The 11,829-nt window shown below is 39.2% G+C and overlaps 1 protein-coding gene across 3 annotated transcripts in view; it reads left to right on the forward strand.

The window, feature by feature from the left end:
• The window catches only part of LOC144018846 (tetratricopeptide repeat protein 28-like), a 245,474-nt gene that overhangs the window by 123,756 nt on the left and 109,889 nt on the right, over positions 1-11,829 (forward strand). For all 3 annotated transcript variants that reach the window (XM_077521444.1, XM_077521446.1, XM_077521447.1), the window contains one exon: positions 10,851-10,998. In XM_077521444.1, coding sequence (XP_077377570.1) covers positions 10,851-10,998 — 148 coding nt within the window. The remainder of the gene's footprint in view (positions 1-10,850; positions 10,999-11,829) is intronic.

An 11,829-nucleotide genomic window follows, 5' to 3' on the forward strand; every position in this document is an offset into this window, starting at 1 on the left:
CTCAATCACAGCCCTGACCTTCTTCAAATGTTTGTTATTTGGTAATTATTTTTTGAGAGCATCCCGGGGGCCACACGGTACAGGCACAATGAATACAGAGTGTTCGGCTCACATTCCACATACGTAACCATGACCTTTTCCAATCTGAAGTCTTGCACTAACTGCCAGTTTGATGAGAGCCAGCTAATCGATGCCTGGTCGCCGTGAGAGAGTACCTCCATGTCTCTCACACTCAGATCGCTACTAGGAATACTGGCTTTTACCTGGCTCTTTTTGTCACCTCTTCACAGAATAATGAAACATTTACCCTTTAATTGCCAGCTCCTCAAAGAATGATCGGTTTAATTTGCCCTCATTAAAGCTGTCTAATCTAATGGGCTCATTAAGGGCCATGAATGGAACCACAATCAGTGGCCTGGACAACTCCCTCAGGGAGGAATACATCAATGGATCATAAATATTTTATTGCGTCTACCTACAGATTGTAAGGTGCCTCAATTTGATGTGCATAAGTGCTTAACATGCACCTGTAATGTAACATAAAATCCGTTTTGTCTCAAACAGGCATCCCCAATATGATGGTGTGTACATCACAACTAAATAAATGTTTATTTATTTTACTTAATAACTGTTTCTTCAACAATTAATCCCAATGTCCATATATTGGTACTACTCGGAGGGGCTGTGCAATTAATCGAAATTCAATTACAATTTCAATTACTACACTCCACAATTACATCATCAGCATAATCGTAAAAAAAGATTATTAAAGGGACACTTCACTTATTTTAGCCCATTATAGCAATAAAAAGTTAATATTTTGTCTATAATTAATTTGATACTTTCATTATTTTCACGTACAATTAGTACCTTTAAAAACACAATTTGCAACTAGCTGTTGACTGAAAATGACATCACAAGGGCTCAGTTAACCAATCACAGCTCACCTGTTTTCTAGGTTTGGTCATGTGACATTCACAAGCTGAGCTGTGATTATTTAACTGAGCCCTTATTGTCATGGTTCGGTTCTCAGCCCTGTTGTGCTCTTGTGTGTGTGTTTTCAGTGCCAATTACGAGGGGGGCGTTCCCCAGCCCCACACCTGCATCAAGTTGGCAATCAGGATTAGAAAAGGACTCCGACCAGCAACAGCCAGCTGTCGGATTATTATTTGCTCACCATTGTGTCCAAGTGTTCTCCGCGTTCTCCTGTTTGGTAAAGTTTTTGAATCTGCTGTCGTCCTTAGTTAAGTTGTATTCACGTGTGTATTTCCGCGTCGCCTTTTGTTTGTATTTCCGCGTTGATTGATTCCGTGTACATTCCGAGTAGTCCTTGCCGGTTGCAAGTGTTTTTCGTTACGTTAGTTCTCCTTGCCGTTTGCAAGTGTTTTTATGTTATTCCTCCTTGCTGTTGCAAGTGTTTTTTGTTACGTTCGCGTTCCTTGCCGTTTGCAAGTGTTTTGTGTTTTCTATTCCGTCCTTGCCTTTTGCAAGTGTTTTTTGTTACCTCCGTGTTCTTTGCATGTGCGCAAGAGCACTTCTGTAAATCTCGTTGTCTTGCCTGCGAGCAAGCTTTGTTCCATCGGTTTATCCAAAAGAATAAATCGAGATTGTTTTCCTCCTCTGAGCCTGCGTTTTTGGGATCTGTTCTTTATCGACTCTGTCGAGTCATTACACTTATGTCATTTTCCGTCGACAGCAAGTTGCAAAATGTGTTTTTAAAGGTACTAATTGTACATGAAAAATAATGAAAATATACAATTATAGGCAAAATATTAATGTTTGACTGCCAAAAGTGGATAAATATGTATCCCTTTAATACTAATTTTTGAGTTGTTTAAATTTATACATTTACATTTTTTTCTTATTTTAAAATAACTAATTTCATAATTTTTTTCTTCCAAAAGGAACTTGCAGAAAATAATTTTGTCTTATTTTTATTTATTTATTTATTTATTTATTTATTTATTTTTACTTTTAAACATATTCTTGTTTTGAAAATAAATGATCATCCTACTGCACAGTGCACTTCAAGTTTTTGCCAACATAAATAACTAACTAACTAAATAAACAAATAAATAAATAAATACATGAATATATAAATAAATACTATTATAAATTCTGTTTGGTCCAAAAGGAAGGATTGGTCTTAATATTTTAAATGTGAAAACATTTTCTTGTTTTGTACCAAAAAATAATCATTTGAATAATCAGGATTTCAATTATTGCCATAATAATCGCAATTATTATTTTTCCCATAATCGAGCAGCCCTAACTCGGAGTGTTGACTTCATACATTTATTTTGTCTTACTTCCTATTGCCTTTTTCAATTCCTCATAACAGCAAAACATTTTCTTAACAGAATGAAGAAAATGAAGGAATACATATACAGAATGGTACAACTCAGATCCCATTAACCATCCAATGAAAGCGCTCCCATAAAAAAATCACTATGTTGGTTGCATTCTTTTATCTGCTTGGTGTCTGGGGATTTATATCTTGGCTCACAAAATGCACCACGATAGCACAAAGATGAAAGTTTCGGGTTTGGCTCAATAAAAAGGAAGCTTCTGACCACTGACCACAGACCTGTACTCCTTTTGGGAAAGAGATCAGTACCTGCAGGAAGGTGGATAGAAAGTCAGCGATTTGGCTGGAGAAATAGATTTAATTATGATCTGGCTCCATTGTGGCATTCATTCTGTCACATTGAATGGCAGGAGGCCAAAGCAGCAATCGCTCCTTTTTCCACTTTTTACTAGCGTTCTCCTAGCTAATTTGTCATGGTCAACCGTTTTCATTCGATTTTAAATGAATAGTTGACATCTTGTGTACAATGTTAATTCAATCTGCCACTGTAGTGAGATGTACACTGGATAGTGGAGGTTCATCTCTGAAACATTTTTTTCTGGGTCACTTTGGACACTGGGGAACTGTATCTTTTGGTTCCCAAGCCAAGAAATGGAGGTAAAGCAAAGTTTGCAATCTCTTTGTTCAGTTGGATCATTAGTGTGGATCCGAAAGTAAATTTGTTGCAGCTGGGTGGATTTTTGACAATGTATTGACATTTCTTTCGGCGTTTGTGTGTGGGTGTGTGCAAACAATTTGTAACCTGTGGTACCAATTTGATGGTCTGATGTGTGTTCCATTAAGATGCTGGCAGGGGTTCCCTTTACTGCTTAGTTTCCACATTGGTACCAACTGCCCTGTTGGTTGTCAGAAACCATCTGATGAAGGTGAATCCCTAAACAAACCATAAAGTTGACAATTGAGGTTCTATATAACATCCATTGGGGTCCACATTTGGTCTGGTATATTTCTGTTGTATATTTAGACAAAATAGAACTGCAGTTTTGATTTTACAAATCCATTTGTGACAGGTGACAGACCTCAAATGTCAGCTCCAGTTATATTATTCTAAGATGGCCTAAGTGGCAAATTATGAAGATAAAAGTATTCAGACACACATACAAATGTTGGGCAAGAAAAATGGAATTAGTTCTTCATCTGACTAATACAATTTTGTATTACTGCATTACTGTATCCCAGTGCACAAAACAAGGTTAATAAAGGAATAGTTCCCAGAGTTTGTTGTGCAATATCTTTTTTGCCCTGACCTCGCCCTGGTCAAACACCTTTTGAATGGACTTAAATAGATTACGAACAAAGCCCTCTCTCAGGTCCAAAATCAGTGACCTGACCTCTGACAATACAAATGTTCTTCTGTATGAAATGACATTCTCCAAAGAAACACTCTACCAGGGGTCACCAACTTTTTGGGAACTGACAGCTACTTCTTGCCTCTCAGTGTGGATGAACTCCTCCTGGGTCCCTTTCCTTACAGGGTTCTTCTGTGCCCCGCCATGTGGTTTGGGTGTGTCTGTGGATACGATCATGGAGATGGGGGGGTCTTTTGTCTTTTTTATTGTATTATGGATGTTTTAATTGTTCAGCACTTCGAGTTGAATGTATGAAAGGTGCTATACAAGTAAACTTTGATTGTTTGATTGACAGCTACTTCTTGCCTACTTATTAGTGTGTGAAGGGATACCATGTATTGAAGTATTCAGATTTATGCCAAAACATGTAATGTTGATCATTATTCATCTTATTAAAGGTGTTTGACACTAAACAAGTGTCTTACAAATACTTAAAGACAAGCTTTGAGTGCTGAGGGCACCACTGCGGCTGTAGTCTGCTCAAGCTGAGCCTAAGAAGTCAGTGAGGACATAGGCTGAGGCATTAATCTGTTAATAGAAAAGAAGCCTGTAACAGCGTTTCTTGCGTGGAACTTCCAAAAATAATCTTGTCAACTTTCTGTTCAGCAGCTCTGTGGGCTTTATATTGAACAACAGCACTGTCAGTAGAGAAATTGGATCCATGTTTAATTGTGCGTTGTAAAATGGACTGGGAGCATATGTGATTGTGCTATATATGTTTTTTAAGATACACACAAAGTATGATGGCTTCCTACAGTGTGTAGTACAGTGTACCATAGTGAATTACTTCTCTTATTTTGCATCATTTCCCTCTTCCTCCTAAGCATAAAGAACATGAATATTTAAAAGTACATCAAACAAGCATTCATCAAATATTAAAAGGCTTGAGAAACAAGAAAAGCTTTTATCCTTCTTCTTATTCGTATATCTTCTTGAGGCTCTCTCTATCCTTCTCTGTAATACACATGCGCATAAACCTCCATGAATTTTACCCACGGGTGACAAACCTTCCCACTCGATCTACTCTTCTGTGCCATGAACACATTGATACATAAAACAGGCAAGGCTGAGAGGCAGGGCGGCTCAATATCTTTCAGTATGAAGAGCTGCTGCATTATCAAGAGTCTTGTATGGTGGATGTTCCGCTGCACAAAATGCACAACACATGCATTTTAGGAAGCCCCCATAATCTGTGGGGATTGGGCCCTCAGAGACTCGTTCTCTAAATTTGCATGCAGTTTTTGGCCGGAGGACCTGAATAGTGCCGTTCAAAGGGCAAAGCTCTCCTCCTGTCCTGTCTGGCCAGGAGCTAGCTGTGCTAATCGCCGTAGAAACACCTCGAAGCTGCTGTGTTTTTAGAAAAGATCCTGTTAAGCATAAATTCAAAAGAAGGTTGCGTAAGGCTAATATTTTGCTCCCCCACTCTAATTCCTGATTGCAATAACATAACAAGTCTGTCGGTGGTATTTCAGCAGCTTTGTTCTTTTATACTATTTAGGTGATTTTCCACTGCAGGAAGTCAGAGTAGTTGCCAGATGGCTCAAACATTTACTGGAAGGCCGCTCGTGAGGTAAATCCAAAGTGTGCCAAAATGAGGACAATGTGGAGGAAGTAGCAAAAAGAGCGAAGTGAAGCATAACAAACTGCAACGCCCCAATCTTGGTTCCCTGATTTGTTCTTTTTGGGGTCTTCTATATGTCAACCTTCTTGGACAGTTTTTTTTTTTTTTTTAACAACATATTCAGCTCCACATTTTCAGCGATCACTGAGCTAGTCTGACAATAATTTGATTTCCATAAAAAGTGGACACTCAACACTAAATCAACTTTTTTTTTTATGATAAACTGGTGTCAACAAATGCTGTCTACATGTCCTGATCATGTACATATCATTGTTTGTTGAAAGGTTAAATTTGGGGCAAAAAGCGTTACACGAGAAGTTACAGACTACGTCACTTATGGATCATGACGTAGTCGCCCCCGCCACCTGCTTCGTCTCGTACACACCTTTTAAATAGCTTCTTATCAAGTTGCTGCTGTCAAACACAGCCAGACCACGCCCAACCCTCTTCTAATTTGCAACCCATTTCTTACCGAGGGGTGAACAAGAGTCTGACTTACTGTTGAGTTACCCTTTAAATCAGTAGCCTACCTTTTTCTTTAAAAAAAATATATACTTTTTATATAACACACATGCACCCTCACACAAAACCTGCCTATTTTCTAACACTACACCCCTTGCGACTTGGGTCCACGGTGGGCACTCCTGCTATCAATAAGAATTATTTAACATGCTGCTGAGAATTATTTAACATGCAAAAAAAATAGTCACCCAGGTCCAACAAGGAACTCGACCATCTTTGCAAATGAACTCTCACCTCATACAGTATTTTTAGGTTTTTCTGTGTACTAGTGTCCATATGAGCATTGAGATCTCTGGTCGGCACTTTTTATTAAACACCGAAACCTACGTGGCTGCTTTGCACATTGTTCCCTTTTGAGTGCCCTCAAATCCAATAGTCGTGTCCACGTCAGTAACAACGCACCTACCATTTGTCGTGGAAAGCATCAGTCAAATCCATCCATCCATCCATCCATTTTCCGAATCGCTTACTCCTCACAAGGGTCGCCGGGGGGGCGGAGCCTATCTTGGCTGGCTATGGGCAGTAGGCGGGGTACACCCTGAACTGGTTGCCAGCCAATCGCTGGGCACACAGGGACGAACAACCATCCACGCACACAAGCACACCTAGGGACAATTCGGAGTGCCCAATTAACCTGCCATGCATGTCTTTGGAATGTGGGAGGAGACCTAGGCACGGGGAGAACATGCAAACTCCACCCAGGAAGGCCTGAGCCTGGACTTAAACCTGAGTCCCCAGTACTGGGAGGAGGACGTGCTAACCAGTCAGCTACTGTGTCGCCCTACATGCTAATTAGTCCTGTGAAAACTGGACAAAAACGTGGACGTCCAGGCAACAGATTGCATTTGGTCACCCTCGAAGTACAGAACCTGCCCCTGATTGGATTATTTTTTAACAGCCTTCGGCTATGAAATACACTGTTACATTTCATTTAAATGTGACACTTTCATTTTGCAGTTTTCAGTCCTTCTCCCCAAATTCGTATTCACGTATAGTAATGTAACTTAATTCAAAGCAATCTATTCTTCATGAAAAGGGCTGCTTGAATTGACTTGTTGGATTATGCCAAAGTGGAAGTTCTATTGTGTATGTGTGCGTGTTTGTCAGTGGAGCGGCATGATAGTTGAAGGCAGTGGGAGATTAATGAAAGAAAACGCAAATGTTACATGGCTCTCCGGCACATTGATTCTGTCATATTTGCGGCGGCTGTTTCACTTATGCATTCATTCTTGTGCTTGTGTTTGCAATATTTTAATGCACTCTCTTTCGGAATCCTCTTCAACTGTCTGTAGCAGAGCGCGGTGTAAACGAAAAGGATGCCAATTTTTGTTGAAGCAAGCCTTACTTGATGCATCTTTTTTTTTTCTCTCGCCGCTTGAGAGAATAAAGGCAAAGACCTCTTTGGAGCGCATATTGTAGGCTAAATCTAATCAAAGAGAGAAGTGCTTCTAAATGTCTTTTGTTCCCCTGGGCGGAACATTTGTTGCCCTGTCTGTCTCACCAGTGCGTCCTGCCCAAACTCCTCCACCACCAGATGCAATTATTATTGAGCGGCTAGCCTGTCCGGTGCTCCCGACATATAATAACAGCATTAGGACAAAGATTAATGCTCTTGCTGTTTTCAATGGAGTTGTGATGCAAGTGAAGGGATATCTAACTGTTTAGGGGGCAGCAGTTATGGAGAAATTGGTAGTCAGTGGGCAGCGGGAGAGGGAGGAGGTACAAGGAAGGAAGCAAAATTAATTACTGGTCTCTATAAATTCAATGTCATGTCTCATTTTCGTTAATCCCCTTGGCCTCTTTCACTCTCGGGCTTTCTAACTTTCTAACAGAGGAGCTTGTAAAGACTATTGGGAAAGTGTTCCTAGATGCTAATAGCAAATTAGCCATTGTGTCACTTTTGGCGCTGTTGGATTGATGGACATTACCAGATTGTTGGCGCTCACCAAAAGAAAGCTCAACTACAAACACCCAAAAGTTAGAACTCTCGACACAGTAAACTGTTCAATTCTTACGGCATTATGCACAGCCCATTTCTCATTTTCCTCACGCTTTACTGCTGTAACTGTGTGCTTCCAGCACTTTTTACAAAGACAGTTTGCTGGCTTTTGCTAGGATTTAGTGGTTTGGCTTGAAGCGAGCGAGCTGGATGAAATTCAGTTTCTCTGTGCTACTGTTGGTAAACTCGATCAGAATCTTGTATAAAGACTCACTTGGCCAACAACATTAACTTGTTTCTGCTAGTGAGTTAATGAAGCAATGTGATCCCTCAAAAATCAGCAGTATTTTATGTTGAAGCTGTAAAATTTTCCACAACCCGAGCTGCAAATCCTGTCATAACTCCAAAAGTGTGCCATGAACATGTCACGCCCTGGTTTTCTCATAAAACTGATATATTTTGACATAATATCAAAGCTGAGGTGGGAGTTGGGCATATTATTTTGATAAATGGCATCATAAAGTTAACCAATTAAATTGCATTGCTTTTGGGTAAATCCAGTCCAGTTCGAATGAAAACAAGAGATTATTCCATCATGATGTAGGCCTACAGTATACTGTTACAGAAAGATGCAGCTTGTCAAGCAGTTTATGTGCTATTGAATTATTAATCTGTCAACACTGTGACTAAATGAAAAATGCAAGTCATTTCTGTCGGATTCAAGAACCAAATCAAATATCCTAGTTTATGGCACTGGTACACTCCTGAGGTGAATAATACAGAATGTTCTCTCACTTTGCTCTGTAACTATGCTCTGAGAAAGGGAATGTTCACTCTTAGTTTTTTTTTTTTTTTTTTTTTTTTTTTTATGGATATTTTTCATTGAAGCGTGGGTCTTTCTCTTTTTCCTCTCACTTTTCTGTTGCGTAGCAGAGCCAGTTTTGTCGCTGTATGGTTATGCGCCTGTCCTTGCTACAGGGAGAGAGAGAGAGAGAGCAAAAAAGCACATTTAGAAAGCTTAAATAACAATTGTTCCCGAGAAAGCAGCCAGCCTAAGTGGAACACATGCATTTATGTTAAATTTATAATCTAATTAAAAGGAACAAAAAGCCCAGTGATGACTCCTTGTATAATAAAAGTTGAACAAAAGGGGTACAGACGCCTGACAACTGCTCATATGGTATATATTCAAAATGGAAGTAGAAATTTGCTGAAATCAAATAAAATTACCACCAGCAACGATTTATAACAAATGTAATCTAGTTAGTTAATCTGGTGATCGGTGGTTGTGTTATTACTTTAACTAATGCTAAATGCTTTCTTGGTTGACAGTTCACCATTATCCAACCTTTTTTTTTTTTTTTTTTGCTTGGCTCCAGGAGCTATTGGAAGTTGGCTGTGATGTTTACCTTATTCTGGTTCCACATTGTAACATTGGAAATAGGTCGCCAGAAAAGCTCAGCCTGCGTTGGGTGTGACTGGCGGCCACAGCATTGGGCTAGTCGGACTACAGTTCCCATGATTCTGAGACACGTAAGCAGGAAGTAGTTGTAGTTCCAGTATGGCAAAAAACACGGCTGGTTGTGGTTAGGATGAGAATGAGTTAAGGCTGGGCAATAAATCAAATTATTTCAGTTGATCATCATTTTAAAAATGGAATCATTGAAAATTTGCTAAAAAAAACAAAAAAAACCCAACTTATGTTCTTTTAAATCCAAACGTTAATGTGTTTTTGCACAAGTGGCAATATGCTGGATGGGTGTTTTACAAGACATGTTTACAATACGTACCAACTGCTTACTTTTGGCATTTAAGCGCAAATTATGAATGTTAATTTTCTGTTACAACTGCTTTAGAATAAGTATGCATTATTGTTGTTGTCTGAACATTTTGCACAGGAATTACATTTGATTATGAAACCTTTAAATTAATGTTTGTTGGGTTTATTGAAGTTTGAAGTTTATGAACATATATATATATATATATATATATATATATATATATATATATATATATATATATATATATAACACAAACAAATAACAAAGAGAGTTAAAAGTAAAATAAAAAGAAACATATAAATGTCAATTTATATGTTCAAGGGAGTAGGAAGAAGTTGGATTAAAATTGATAAAAATAATTCAGAATGTGAGACTATTTTTTGGCTATATCGCCAAAAAGTACAAAAACGTGAATGTGAGAGAAAATAGGAAAGAATTTAACAGTTTCAATTCATTTTTAATTGGTTTACCGTGTTAAATCATATCCTGCTGATGACCAGCAATTCAAATTTGTCCTCTGTAGTGGACCTTTTTAAACCTGAATATCTCCCACCCAGTGCATATGATGGAATTAACTCATTGTGTGCTCTATAAAGGACATTCAGAGCTTTCCAATGATACCAAATGTGTAGGGGTGGGGCTTTGCTACCTGTGATTGCATCATAAAAGAAAGCAAGTGCAAGCACTTTTTAGGGAAGAGGAAAAATAAGTGTGTAACACTTTTTATTGAACAAATTTAGGCTTTAAATGTTGTTAGCATTTTTTCTATAAGACTCTTAAGAACACATTAAAGTATTGTTTGAATTGTTTAAACTGTATTTGAGCTTAGCATTTAAGTTTTAAAAAATGTCCTCTGTAGTGGACACATCATAGCTTAAAAATTAAAAACTTCTTTCTTTTTTTTTCAAAATTTCTTTTGCAGTATTCCAGTTACTTCACAAAGATTGGGGAATATCAAAATAAACATGATTGGACAATATATTTTTTCCTGGTAGTCAGGAAAATACAACAGCTGTGTAATTGACACACATGGCTCAAACAATTGGCTTGCTGACTGGACTAAAACAATTTAAACAACTGGTTGATCTGGTTTAAAGTGAGAGAAAACAACAGGGCTGGTGAACTTTGCTGGAATCGGGGCACAAGGCTCAGGTTGCGATTAAAATGAGAATGACTCCTTTAAAACGTGACATCTTGTCAACCTCGGTGAAATGAAAGTTTACAATATTGTCTGCCATGACTTAAATGTGTTACCTTTCTCTTTCAACAGGCATACTTCCGACAGGGTGTTGCCCTTCAGTACCTTGGTCGCCATGCCGACGCACTGGCCGCATTTGCCTCCGGGCTGGCCCAAGACCCCAAGAGCCTTCAGCTACTGGTGGGCATGGTAGAAGCTGCCATGAAATCTCCTCTACGAGGTAAGAAACTCATTAGCATGTTATTTATGTATGCAGGGAAATGTCAGTCGATGTCGTCGTGTGCTGAAGGAACCTGTCGGTCCGTCTCGCCATCTCCATAGATTTTGTCCCACAAGTGCCAAAATGTCTCAGATTATCCTCCTACTGTGTCAGTCAATAAGCATGTCTGGCTGACTTTACCTGTCACTATTTACCGATTGTGCGGGAAGGCTGCCTCTATCTGCCTTCCGACTGACTGGCGGTGTCATGTACTTACCCGCCCGTCTCTTAGGCCCGATGCCTGCAACTTCAGCGTATCTTATTGTCAGTCCGATCCCTCTCACAGATAGCCCGTTATCTTAATGAAGATCCAACGCTAATGCCATTGTGTGTGCCTGGCCCTGACAAAGCAGTTTCCCTAGAGCTGAGTGGATTTATAAATAGTGTGCTCAAGCCAAGATTGAAACTAAAATGTGTGCTTTCTGTTTATGCATCATTATCATCCAACTGCACTGACCTAACTGTGCATGAGTAATCAGCGTGCGGCAGCCTAATGAGGCTCTAAACAAACCTGGCAACGATTTCACTTCAGATGACCACTGCAGTGGAATTTAATATGCTTCAGATCTGCGTGGACTGAGTGCATCGGCATCCCCTCATCCAAAGTCAGCTGTAAATGGCAGCTGCATCGAACTGTGACCTTGTTTCACCATTCAAAATGATCGCTAGGAGCTCAGTGGCACTGATTGACTTTGTTTAATAAAGATATCGAAAAGATTAAGAATGGAGTTCCCATTTGAGTGACGTCAAGTACATACGCTTGTAACTGGAACCAAAACAAGAAATCAGCTT

Source organism: Festucalex cinctus, chromosome 5 (genome assembly GCF_051991245.1).
Source record: "Festucalex cinctus isolate MCC-2025b chromosome 5, RoL_Fcin_1.0, whole genome shotgun sequence".
Lineage (NCBI taxonomy): Eukaryota > Metazoa > Chordata > Actinopteri > Syngnathiformes > Syngnathidae > Festucalex > Festucalex cinctus.